The sequence below is a fragment of the Cyphomyrmex costatus genome, unplaced genomic scaffold (genome assembly GCF_001594065.2).
Source record: "Cyphomyrmex costatus isolate MS0001 unplaced genomic scaffold, Ccosl1.0 scaffold36, whole genome shotgun sequence".
Classification (NCBI taxonomy): Eukaryota; Metazoa; Arthropoda; class Insecta; order Hymenoptera; family Formicidae; genus Cyphomyrmex; species Cyphomyrmex costatus.
The window spans coordinates 85,761-97,053 of record NW_017277774.1 but is presented as its reverse complement, the minus strand read 5'-3'; the positions used below and the strand labels follow the sequence as shown (position 1 = coordinate 97,053).

Genomic DNA, 11,293 nt, shown 5'->3' with positions numbered 1-11,293 from the left:
ATGGTCTCCGCATATAGGCGATAATCTACGATGCTCCGATAAATAACTTGGGGAGAGCGCGCGACCATTTTCGGCAGCTGAGATTTGTGTGCAATCCTCCCCAGTCGCGTCGTCGAATTATTCCGAATGCGCGAGCGGATGTAACGCGGGCCCAGCTCGCCAAATCGCCCGACTTTCGCCGCAGTTTCGCAGTCGGTCGTTCCGAAATTCAGCGTACGCCACCCGGAGGAACAATGCGCCACCGTGTCGTACCAAGGCTGTTTCATACTTACCACCGCGCGGACTGGCCGTTAAATGGCAAAATCGCGCCTGAATTTACGATGCAATCGTGTGTACTCGCGGTACCAGCAAAATTTTTCTTTAACCTCAGCAGCACCGTAATTTATAGTCTTAAACTTTTGATACCAACATCTAATGTCTGGAAAAATTCTATAAAAAATGGGACTGCAGAAAGTGTATTGCTTGAAAAGGAATTCCTTTCAAACAACTTAAGTTGTTCGGTTAAATATTGGCAAGAATTACAATTTACAAAATAAGAGATTTTCCGTACTCACTACATTTGTTCTTTCGATTTTAATTATTTTTAATTATTTGTTTTAATAGTTGCATTCTTTTGTTACAAGTCAGTTTACAAGTATAAAATGAATTTATTATACATATACAAAATGCAAAAAACTAAATGAGAACATAAACATGGCAAGTATTTGAATATTAAACTCGCTCAATTTTAAAAAAAAAGAATTGTTGCATTTGACTCCTCAAAATTATATTTTTCTAAATTTAAATTTTATAGTCAGGTTGTTTGTAGATAAATATACAATTTCTGTGTAACTACATGATAGTTTTGTCAAAGTATCTAAAAATTTATCTAGATATAGATTTGAAAATAATTTTATTGGACTATATATATCAAAAATTATGTAGTAGAATGTTTAAGCTTTGCTGACGAGGCTGCAAAAAAAAGTTAGCATTCTAGTAACGAATTTGAGAGCTCCATAATTATTTTAATAAAATTTTTAAACATAAAATTTGTATAAAACAAGTTTATCTAATTAAAATATGAATGTCGTACGTACTAATTTATGAGAAGATAGATTACATATCGAGCTTTTACCAATACTTACACAGCTGCTTCCGTTTATAATGCAGCTTCGGTCATAATTATTTTATACGATCCGAAAGTCTCGTTTCATCAGTGCGTTCATTATCCGGACATTATGCGACGTCATTGCATGACTATTTTGAGCGCGCCTTTTATTCGGCTCACAAATAAGCCATTGACGTTGAAATTCAGCAAGTAAAAATACGAGAGGAGTGCTAAAAACGGTAGACATTATAGACGAAAGGCAAAGAGCAAAAAGTCCGGAGAGTCAACGAAAGGAAGACAAAAGATCGCGAATTGTGAAAAAGGGCGAAGGTAGGGGAAGGGGGAGTGAGGCGAGGAAAGAAAGAGACCAGCCGCGCACCGGGGGTGGCGTACTGCGAAGGATATATTCACGGTGTTCGCCCTTTTGTTCTCGTAATCACCATTTGTGCGCTCTCAGATGCAGCGCATTCGTTCAGCGGCAGATGTGCGCGCGGCTGTTGCATCTCGCGCTGCATCGCGAATCGAACCGGTTTGTGCGGTTTTCTTTAATTTCAGCTTATCACGGTAGTACGGGCCGCCGCGTGTGGCGGAAAAACATCGCAATCGCACGAATCCTGGCGCGATCGAAAGCGTTTTTAGCCGCGCGTGTATTATATATCACATAAATCGCCCAGGAAAGTTTTATTCGCGCAACTCGGCGCGTTAGAGAATTATTTACGCGAACGCGATATCTTTACGGCGCGGTAACGTAGGATGCACGGCTGTACGATCTTATCTCAACGTAGTGCAATGTTGCAAAACGTATTCCCGGCAGAGAGAAAAGTTTGATTCTTACACAAGTGTAATAAAATATACGCAAATGTGTGAATAAAAAAGAACAGATCGGAAATTCACATAGGAAGGAAAAAAGTAGCAGCAGCTCATTCGCCATGATTGTTGTAAAATGTATTTACTGTCACTGTGTGCAGATCTAAACATTGACTTTTTCAGACGTTCAACAAATGAAATTGATACGGTATAGTGTGCGTACCGCTCCTGTAAACTCGTCGTATTTATCATTCGAACGTGACTTACTTCCGTCAACGACGGAGACGAATGCACTGTTTCCTATGCATTTCGACGTGTTTACTGGAGAAACGTACCGTCTCTGAAAGGGAAGGACCTCTAAAAGGGATAACTGTGTTGGTCGTTACATAAAATTATTTGCGACTGATGCAGCGTTATATGAATTTATCATATTATCGCAATATTATTATACCAGAGAAAAATCTTTATCATATAATTTATTAGTTTTCTATATGAAATTTTTCTCGACAATACGTCCATTTCTACACATTCTAAACTTATTTTTACCACATTTAATGCAAATAAAATTTATTAATTAATTAATCAAAATCTAGTTTGAAATCTATTTATATTTTTGCTAAGAAAAGTTCTAATATATAAATTACTTAAGAATCGAAGGTCCTTTACTAATCCTTTTCATAAATGTTATAACGTAACGAGAGAATATACAATAATTAGTTTTTATAATTTTATAATAAGAAACTTATTCTTGTTTTTTTTAGTAAAGAAATATGTAACAATTTTTAAATAAAATAATGTTACGCTCAATAAATATGTTTCCAATTAATCTGTATTTTAGCAACCAATTTACATTTGGTTATATGTTCATTTATCTTTTTTCTGTACTTGAAACTTATATTTTATACAATAATTACATTTTACATACATTATACATATTATTCATGTCTGCTGTACAATCTTTGTATAGATAAATGAGAAAGAGAAGGCTTGCGTAAACAATCATATCATGTGTTCATTCCAACTCGATCACGCATTACAGGTAGGATACACCGGTCCGCTTTTCATTCGCAAAAGTTCACACGGTCAAAGTCGCGCTGTAGATAACACTACACGCTGTTATCCTCATTTTCACCGGACACTTTGTAACGGCAACAACAGACGAGCCGCTGCTCGCAACAATCTCATTACCTCGCCGTATTAAAACAAAGCGACGCACGCGAGGAATAGAACTTCCAAGAGCACCAGTGATGCCCCAAGGGTTTCCTGCCACGTTTCAAGCATCTCGCGAGCTACGAAACATCAACATCCGTAGCCCGGGAGCTACCGAGAGCCATGATATCTTCAACGGGAAGGAAAGTCAGTTTATTTATTTCCGGCATATATAGAAGGAAGAGGTGGTGCAGAGCTGTAGCCGCTGCTGCTTTCTTCGAACCAAAGTTGCTTTTATTCTCGGGGGCTTCCCCGTGTAATCGCAGGTATAAATATTTGGTATGTGCACGGTTGCTTCTCGTATACGAAGGAAACCTCGCGTTATCTCGTGAGTAACCTTGAATGTCGACACCTCAGAAGCGCGCCATTAATTCCTGTCGGTCCTGCGAGTTCATTAACGAAATTCTCAGATCTCAGACGGTCGACTACGAATTGCGAGCGAAATGGTCTACACGTTATGACATTTTTTTATTTTTCTGAAATGTCCGTGAGTTTCTGTTTCGAAGGTTATTACATGAATAACGATCTCCGCGAGAGGATTGTTGTTACATTTTACACGTAAATTTTATGCCTCGTTACAGAACTTTCGCTTCTTTTGTTGAAATATTTGCTTCCTCTGTAGTTAATAGACCATAAAATTTTACGTAAGATAATATAATTTACAGAATATTACAAGCTCTTTTACGACAGAGAGCTCAATTCTTTATGAACGTTCATTAATATTTATGGAAGTTGTCTTGTGAAAAATAGTTTCTATCTTTTGTAAAATTCACACAAAGACAAAATTTATTAATTTAATATTTATTATATGACATATGAGGTAGTTTAACTAGATCAATCGATTGAATTTTGCATTTAGAGTACATCCAGTGTTACTAGCAGAGTTATTTTTATTCGCGTGCGATAAGATATGTAATATCGATCGTTTAATAAGACTCGTTTGCTTGCGCTCTCTGCCCGACTTTTTTTCCATCCAATCTGCGTGAGACATGAATTTAATCATGAATCTTAAACGATGCATCCTTCTTCTAGCCAACGTTACCCATCTCACCATTGTTCCGTTCCATCCGTATCCATCTATTTACCGTTCTTCTCTTGTGGTCAGTAGAGTACGGCCGAGAGAAAGAGCGCCTGGAGGCTACCGAATTACAATGGCAAAAGATCGGCCTTTCTCTGCGCACAAGAACGCGGAAGTCGGCGCAGGTGTGTACATTTGCATAGGCTTTGTGAGATATAGTTATGCATTATGAGCATACGCGCAATTCTGTATGAAAACCCAGCAGGAAAATGAGCCGACCTTTTTATTCCCAGACCGACCAATCTCGTGATGATTGTCGACGTTTAATTGGATGCTTTAAATTAATTCTTGAATGGGTCATCTGTCTGTTCACACGTGTTCTTATATTTTCGAGCGATTAGATTCTACTTCTGCAGCTCTATGTAACTATTTTTTTATATATTTCACATTTAATTAATATAAATGTAATTTAATTTTTAATTATTTGTGCACTAATATTCCTGTTATAATAATAATGTTAATTTTAACAAAACGCAGTTGATATTAATCCTCAAATTCCACACTGGTGCAATTCGCAAAAATACCCACAAAATTTCCTATTGAAAACACATACTTTGACTTATATTTGCTCTGCATCTTCATAAGAAAATTATTGTTTAAAGACATAAAGTCAAATTTGCAGTGTGGAAGTTCGATTACACGATTGAGGTGTGGAATTTGAAAATTAATTGTATTTTGATTTGTATAAAAAGTGATTTATGTATTTGGTTCAGTAATCATAGGTAGAAGATAATTAATTGATAACTTTGAGTATTTAGTATATTCTAATATAATTTATCAGTAAGTAAAAAATAATTCAATTGTTTTTATTAAGAACATAAACCGCAAATACACATTTGACAAACATTGTTTATTTTATATAATAAAATTATTTTCTGATCCTTTTCTCGAATAATATTCAGATCAATCTTAAGTTATCTTTTCACAGAGAGTAGCTGAATCAATTCTTTTCGGAATTACTTCTCTGTCAGGTCAGTTTTTGCAGCTCTTTGTTAGAAGACCGTTCGTCGCAGAGTATAAAAATCGACAAATCCGACCGCGAAAGTAGACAAATGTGAGTTACGATAACACAGTTTCCGCCGTACTGAAGTATTGAAGACGGGAATAAAACATCGGCAAGGGTCCGATTGAAAAGAGCTGGAATCGTATGGCAGACATCTTGCGGGTTGAAATTTCAGTTTCCGCGATACAGGCATTTATTTCGATTCGCCGCGGCTAGGAACGCGGCGCACGGCAAATATGCGCGCGTCCCGCATGAATATTTACATCCAGATGGTGTACATAAATAGTACTCAACGAAAAAATGGGTTATACCCGGGATACACCCACCCGCGCCGTAGATATCCGCCGGAAGCGGTCACAAATTCTCTGAGTCTCGCGGCACAACCGCATTGCGCATAACTTTTGTAAATGTCCTCCTCCCTCTCGCGTTCGTGCGCTTTCTCTCTTCCTCGCTCTTTTAGCCTGCAGCTGTACTCTGAATTGTATATATGAATTATTTTCATTATGGTTGATACCTCTAAAGTTAAAAGCTGGCGATGCATCATCATAATATATACGCAATAATAATAATAATAATAATAATAATAATAATAGATATATATATACATGTAGCATAATTACACGTAGGACGGATATAGTACAATTTTACTCCTTTTTTCCAAATTTATAATGTTGATTAAACGCATACCATTTTTAACTCTCCGTTTGCACTGGGTCTTTTTTAGCACAAGGAAAATTTTACTGTCAAGTTTTTCCGAAATAAAAGAGTCCCGTTCCGTTTTTAATATCTTATTAAAAATTTGATAACGTAACAGAGAGATGGAAATGTTGAAAAGTAATGCTGAATGTTTTTCTTGAATTGTAAAAAACAAATTGCAGACGGAAGAAGTTAATATTATGGAATAGATGATTAATTGCGATTACATTTATTGATTATAATATTTTATACACACTACAATGTTATTACAATACATTAGCGATAGTTATAAAGACGTCTTCAAAACTTAAGACCTTTAAGACGATTTGAAGTTTGTGTGTGGCAGTTATGTCAAACCTGTTTCCGAGTTCTTGTTAATGATGCGAACGGTATTCTTTTGTGGAACTGTTTCTCTGAAAGAATAAAATCGCAACAGTTTGTCATTCTCTGCTCAGCATCTCTAGTTTGATAAATAACACGCTTAACATCCTCAAGAGGTAGTAAAACCAAAAGTATTCACGCTTGAATATCAAAAAAAGCGGTGTTAGTTTCAAGTAAGTATGACGGATCTTTCGTTTTTCCAAAATTCCAACGACAGTTTATGACAAATAACATCTACTTTATTGTCGCATTTATGACGAATGGCGGATTACACGTATGCACGAATGAAATATCGCTTTTATCGGGCCAATCGTCGTCGTAGCCCCCCATTTGCCATTTTGGGGTCACGTACTACCCCATTCGTTGGTGCGCGTTTTAGCATTTACGTTCTTGCTATATTTTACACGTATCCGGTGCTCTAATCTCTCTGCACTCTAATCTCTTTAATCTCTCTATGTATACTCATACATTCTACTTTTGGTACATGACGATAAATTGGATTCTCAAATATGGTCCATGGGGTATTTTTAATTCTAGATAATCACGACTAACACGTGATTATTTTCGTGTAAAATTCATGAATTGATATATAAAAGAGAATTTTAGTTTTTCTTTTTTTAGGAAAAATACGGAAAATAAGTTGCAAAATATGAGTTATGATATTAAATGTATTGTATGTAATGTTTGATTATAAATCTTGATTAAAATTATTCTTCCTTTCTAATAATAATAATAATTTAATAAAAGATAAAATATTTAATATGTACATTTTGTAACACTAAAGTGTCTCTCTCTCTCTCTCTCTCTCTCTCTCTCTCTCTTTCTCTCTCTCTCTCTCACACACACACACACACACACACACACACACACACACACACACACACACACACACACACACACACACACATATTTTTATAAACAGCATACAAAAAGTTATAGATTATTACAGATTGCTATTATATTATATATATGATATTGTTTATATTCTCTGCATCTATTTGTCTCTCTTGTTTTCTACCTTCTTACTATTATTATTAATTATATATTTTTTTATTTCTTACTTTACTTCTAATACGACTACGTAATGATTCCTCAGATTTCTTCAACTCGTCTATCACGTACTTGGTGTCCTCGATTTCCATACGCGAATCTTGACTATCGCCATAAATACTTACGCAGATCGTTCTCGGACGTTCGCTCTTGTCGCTCATCAAACTGATCTAGAAAACAGAGAAAGACGCATTTCATTTCGTAAGGAATAATGCATAAAGACTGTTATGTTGCAAAATTCTGTTTCAATTTAACATGCGACGTAAAGACGAAAAAAAAGTTCTACTTTAGATCCATTCGAGTAACGTCTATGGGCGGGCCGACGAAAGGTCTTCTTAAGACGAATGCAGCAAATTGCAAATGGGAAAATCAAAAAGAACATCACGTTCAAGAAGAATTCCGCTTTCCTGCAGACATTCGTCGTATCACGTTTTATGCACTTATCTATATATTTATCTCTTATTGTACTATTATAACTATAGTTATCTCACTGTACCTGCTGCATATTCTAACCGTTCTCTTTCGCGTATCTGGATGCACCGGTGCACCATGCTCATCCATCACCACGCATTTATATTTTAATTCTCGTTCGAAGTACTCAGACATTCCGCTAGTTTCCAACAGAGAATCCAAACCCCAACGACCTACCACCGGTATATACAAGCCGATCGACCATTTTAGAAAACCTGAGAAAAACATGTACTCTTTGAAAAATTCATGCTACTGAATTAAATATCAATAAATTCAATTTATAACATACACTGCAGAGAAAAAATAATTATAAGGATATTAAGCGTAAAATATGAGCTAGAGGAAAACTGTTAGGAAGTTTTTTAAGAAATAAAAAATAATGCGTTAAAAATGATATATCACTTGTGGAAAAAAATTACAAATCGTAAATGAAAATGTGCCTTCGAAGATCAATAAGTAAGTTCAGAAGCTATTAAATGAAACAACAATACGATTACTGACCCATGAAAAACAGGAATAGCATCGATAAGACAATGAAGAATAGGATGTCTACAGTTACTATGAAAATTTTGCGGGAGGCTGCAGGAACGGGACCACGAAATCCAGCAGCGTGATAAAGCTCCGGTGACATCGGTCTGCAGCCTGTGCCGTGCGCGTCGCCTACGCACACACATAAGCAATGCAACATGCAGGAACAATAATCCATTTTTCGTACTTTTATTCTTCTGGTAGCTATTAGTCCTCCGAGACGATTCAGCAATTGCACTAGAAAGTTCAATGTTTTTACTCGAATACGCATGATTTTTCATGTATGTATATTTTGTACACTACGACAATAAATGTCGTCTACAATATTCTGCGATAACTTTATGAAAAGCTAGATCAGCTTTCCCCTTTTTTGTCAGATTGAAAAAAATCACTGTAAGTTAATCGAATATAAAATGGATCTGTGAAGCGAGCACGATATTCTGTCGGTTTCAAAAAAATTACAACAGTTCCAGTAGCATACTTTTCACATAAGTTCTGCAGTTCCTTATGAAAATAAACAATAGTTCCGCATTTGTAAAAAATTAAAAATGAAAATATGTCGTGCTAACTTCGAGAATCTAGCACTTTCTCCTTAAAAAAAAAAACGACAAATATTATCAATTTTGACAACAGTGCTAATTAGTATTACTCGAGTTCTACTAAAATATATAATATGAAAACAAAATTCCAACAATTATTAATAATTGTAAAATTTGAATATAAGTACAACAAGACACTTGAAGAAAAAGTGTCGTCCTGGACACGGAGATTAAAAAATTGATTAAAAATATGTAGCGACCGGAACTCTGGTTAAAAATGATTGCAGAGCATAGAACTCTGCCAGTACTAACTAGAACTAGCGTTAAAACTGGTATAAACAACCAGCACGTCACTTTTTCTCCAAGTGTCGTGCTGGACACGGAGATTAAAAAATTGATTAAAAATATGTAGCGGCCGGAACTCTGCTTAAAAATGATTGCAGAGCATAGAACTCTGCCAGTACTAACTAGAACTAGCGTTAAAACCGGTATAAACAACCAGCACGTCACTTTTTCTCCAAGTGTCGTGCTGGACACGGAGATTAAAAAATTGATTAAAAATATGTAGCGGCCGGAACTCTGCTTAAAAATGATTGCAGAGCATAGAACTCTGCCAGTACTAACTAGAACTGGCGTTAAAACTGATACAAACAACTAGCGCGACACGTTTGAAGCTTTAAAAATGATTATAGTATATTATTCTTATTGGATCGTTAGATTTACCAGAACAATGAAATTCTTTTATGGACAGCTCGCCGTAGAGATCCAAGCTCATTGATTGATCCCGTCGAGGTTGAATTAATTTTCTAAGAAACGTAGCGTTCACCCAAGACTCGGGAAGATTGTTGGGACATTTCGCGATTCTTAATTGATAGAACATCGAAATCAGTCCCATATTAGTTATCACTACTATCACCACAGTATGGTCAAGTGCCCTGCTTTCCACGTGTACTTTGCTGATACGACCTAGGGATCTAAGATTCAAAAATGTTAAACAATTATGATTCATCAGAAGTTGTATTGGAATATCTTTAACATTTTCGTTAAATATCAATTTGCCTTAATATGTAAAACTTCTACTATCTGAGGAATTTAGAAAATTACAGAATGATAGAATTTCTTTTTAATATAGGTTACTAATTATTTAACAAACATAAAACTTTGTGGCCAAATCTTTTTATCTCTATGCATTGAAGTACTCTCAGAGTTTATTATTAAGAGAGAGAAACTTATACATTTATCCCTATTTATAAAATATCATTATACGATATTAAAAACTTTAAACATTCGTTACCATTTTAACATTTACATGACATAGATTATTTATCGATTAAAGGTAATTTATTGATACACTTCTCTGTTCGTTATTCCCGTAATGTGAAATTTCTTTCAAAGAAGAGATATCTATCCAGTACAACCAACTCTGAACTATTCGAAGTAATTACAAAATCGGATTACGAAGGAATTAGCGCACGAAGTGTAAGCGAACTGGTTAGTTGATAATCTCTAGTTAGTCGTCTATATGGATAGATAGATATCGTTCCTCTGAACTCACCCTTCCGCGAGCGCGGCATTGTAACCCGCCTCAATTTCGATGTCGATCGCAGACACGTGCGGCGAATGGTACTCCAGAGCGAGGAACTCGTGACTTCCGCTTCCGTTCGCGCTGTACTTGATGGGCTCGCTCGGCACGGATGCGAAATTGCTCAAGAAGTAGCAACCAGGTCGCCCGGCCGCGCGAGCTTCCTGTCGACATGTGACACTAGATCGAACAGCGGCCCGACCTTCGACAGCCGGTTGGCGGAAATGTTCGCGGGTATGCTAGGTGGTTTCCGGCATATGTTCGTGACGCGCGACCGTCGTCTGCTTCGCCGATAAACCTCGCGATGACGTACAGTTTTGATGACGCAGTTCTGGAGTTTGACAAGCTTGAAACCTAATCGATAAATCTTATCCTTTCCCGGTAAAAGCCGTTTAAAATCGTTTGTTTAAGATCTTTAATATTTTGATATTTATATAATCTCCCAAACTTTCGTTAAAATTATGAAACCTGATCGACAGATCTTGCTCTTTTCCGATAAAAGCTGTTTATAATCTTTTGTTTGTAATCTTTAATATTTTAATATTCACGAAAATAACGACTTTGCTCAAATATTCGAAAAATTTAGACGCAGATCTGAAAATAATTTTGTTGTATTATTAAAATATATAATTATGTAGAAATGATAAACTATGCTACCAAAAATGTTGACATTCTAGTAACAAGTTTGAGCGTCCTGCATAATTATTTTGACGGTCCAACAAAATTATTTTTAAATCTGTAGGTATGTGAACTAAATTTTTAGATGCATCAGCAAAACCTTTCTTTCTGTTTTTCGCAGGCTGTCGCTAAAATTTTTTTCATTTTAAGGACCCCCATTATGTCAAATTATTTATAAATTCTC

General features: G+C 35.9%; 1 protein-coding gene across 1 annotated transcript; it reads right to left on the bottom strand.

The window, feature by feature from the left end:
• Positions 1 to 6,214: 6,214 nt before the first annotated feature.
• Positions 6,215 to 8,359, bottom strand: LOC108776480 (uncharacterized). Its single transcript, XM_018543099.1, has 5 exons — positions 8,284 to 8,359; positions 7,808 to 7,997; positions 7,598 to 7,718; positions 7,323 to 7,481; positions 6,215 to 6,293 (listed from the first exon to the last, which is right to left on the bottom strand). The coding sequence occupies exons 1-5, from the start codon at positions 8,303 to 8,305 to the stop codon at positions 6,255 to 6,257; spliced, it is 531 nt and encodes a 176-aa protein (XP_018398601.1). The 5' UTR covers positions 8,306 to 8,359; the 3' UTR covers positions 6,215 to 6,254.
• Positions 8,360 to 11,293: the final 2,934 nt, after the last annotated feature.

Bases quoted from the DNA above. Each gene is read 5' to 3' on its own strand.
- LOC108776480 (XM_018543099.1), bottom strand. From the start codon at position 8,305: ATGCTATTCCTGTTTTTCATGG. The intron at 7,998-8,283 runs GTCAGTAATCGT...TGTTTTTCTCAG, and splicing joins GCTATTCCTGTTTTTCATGG to GTTTTCTAAAATGGTCGATC. The intron at 6,294-7,322 runs GTAAGAAATAAA...TTATTCTTTCAG, and splicing joins GTAGTCGTATTAGAAGTAAA to AGAAACAGTTCCACAAAAGA.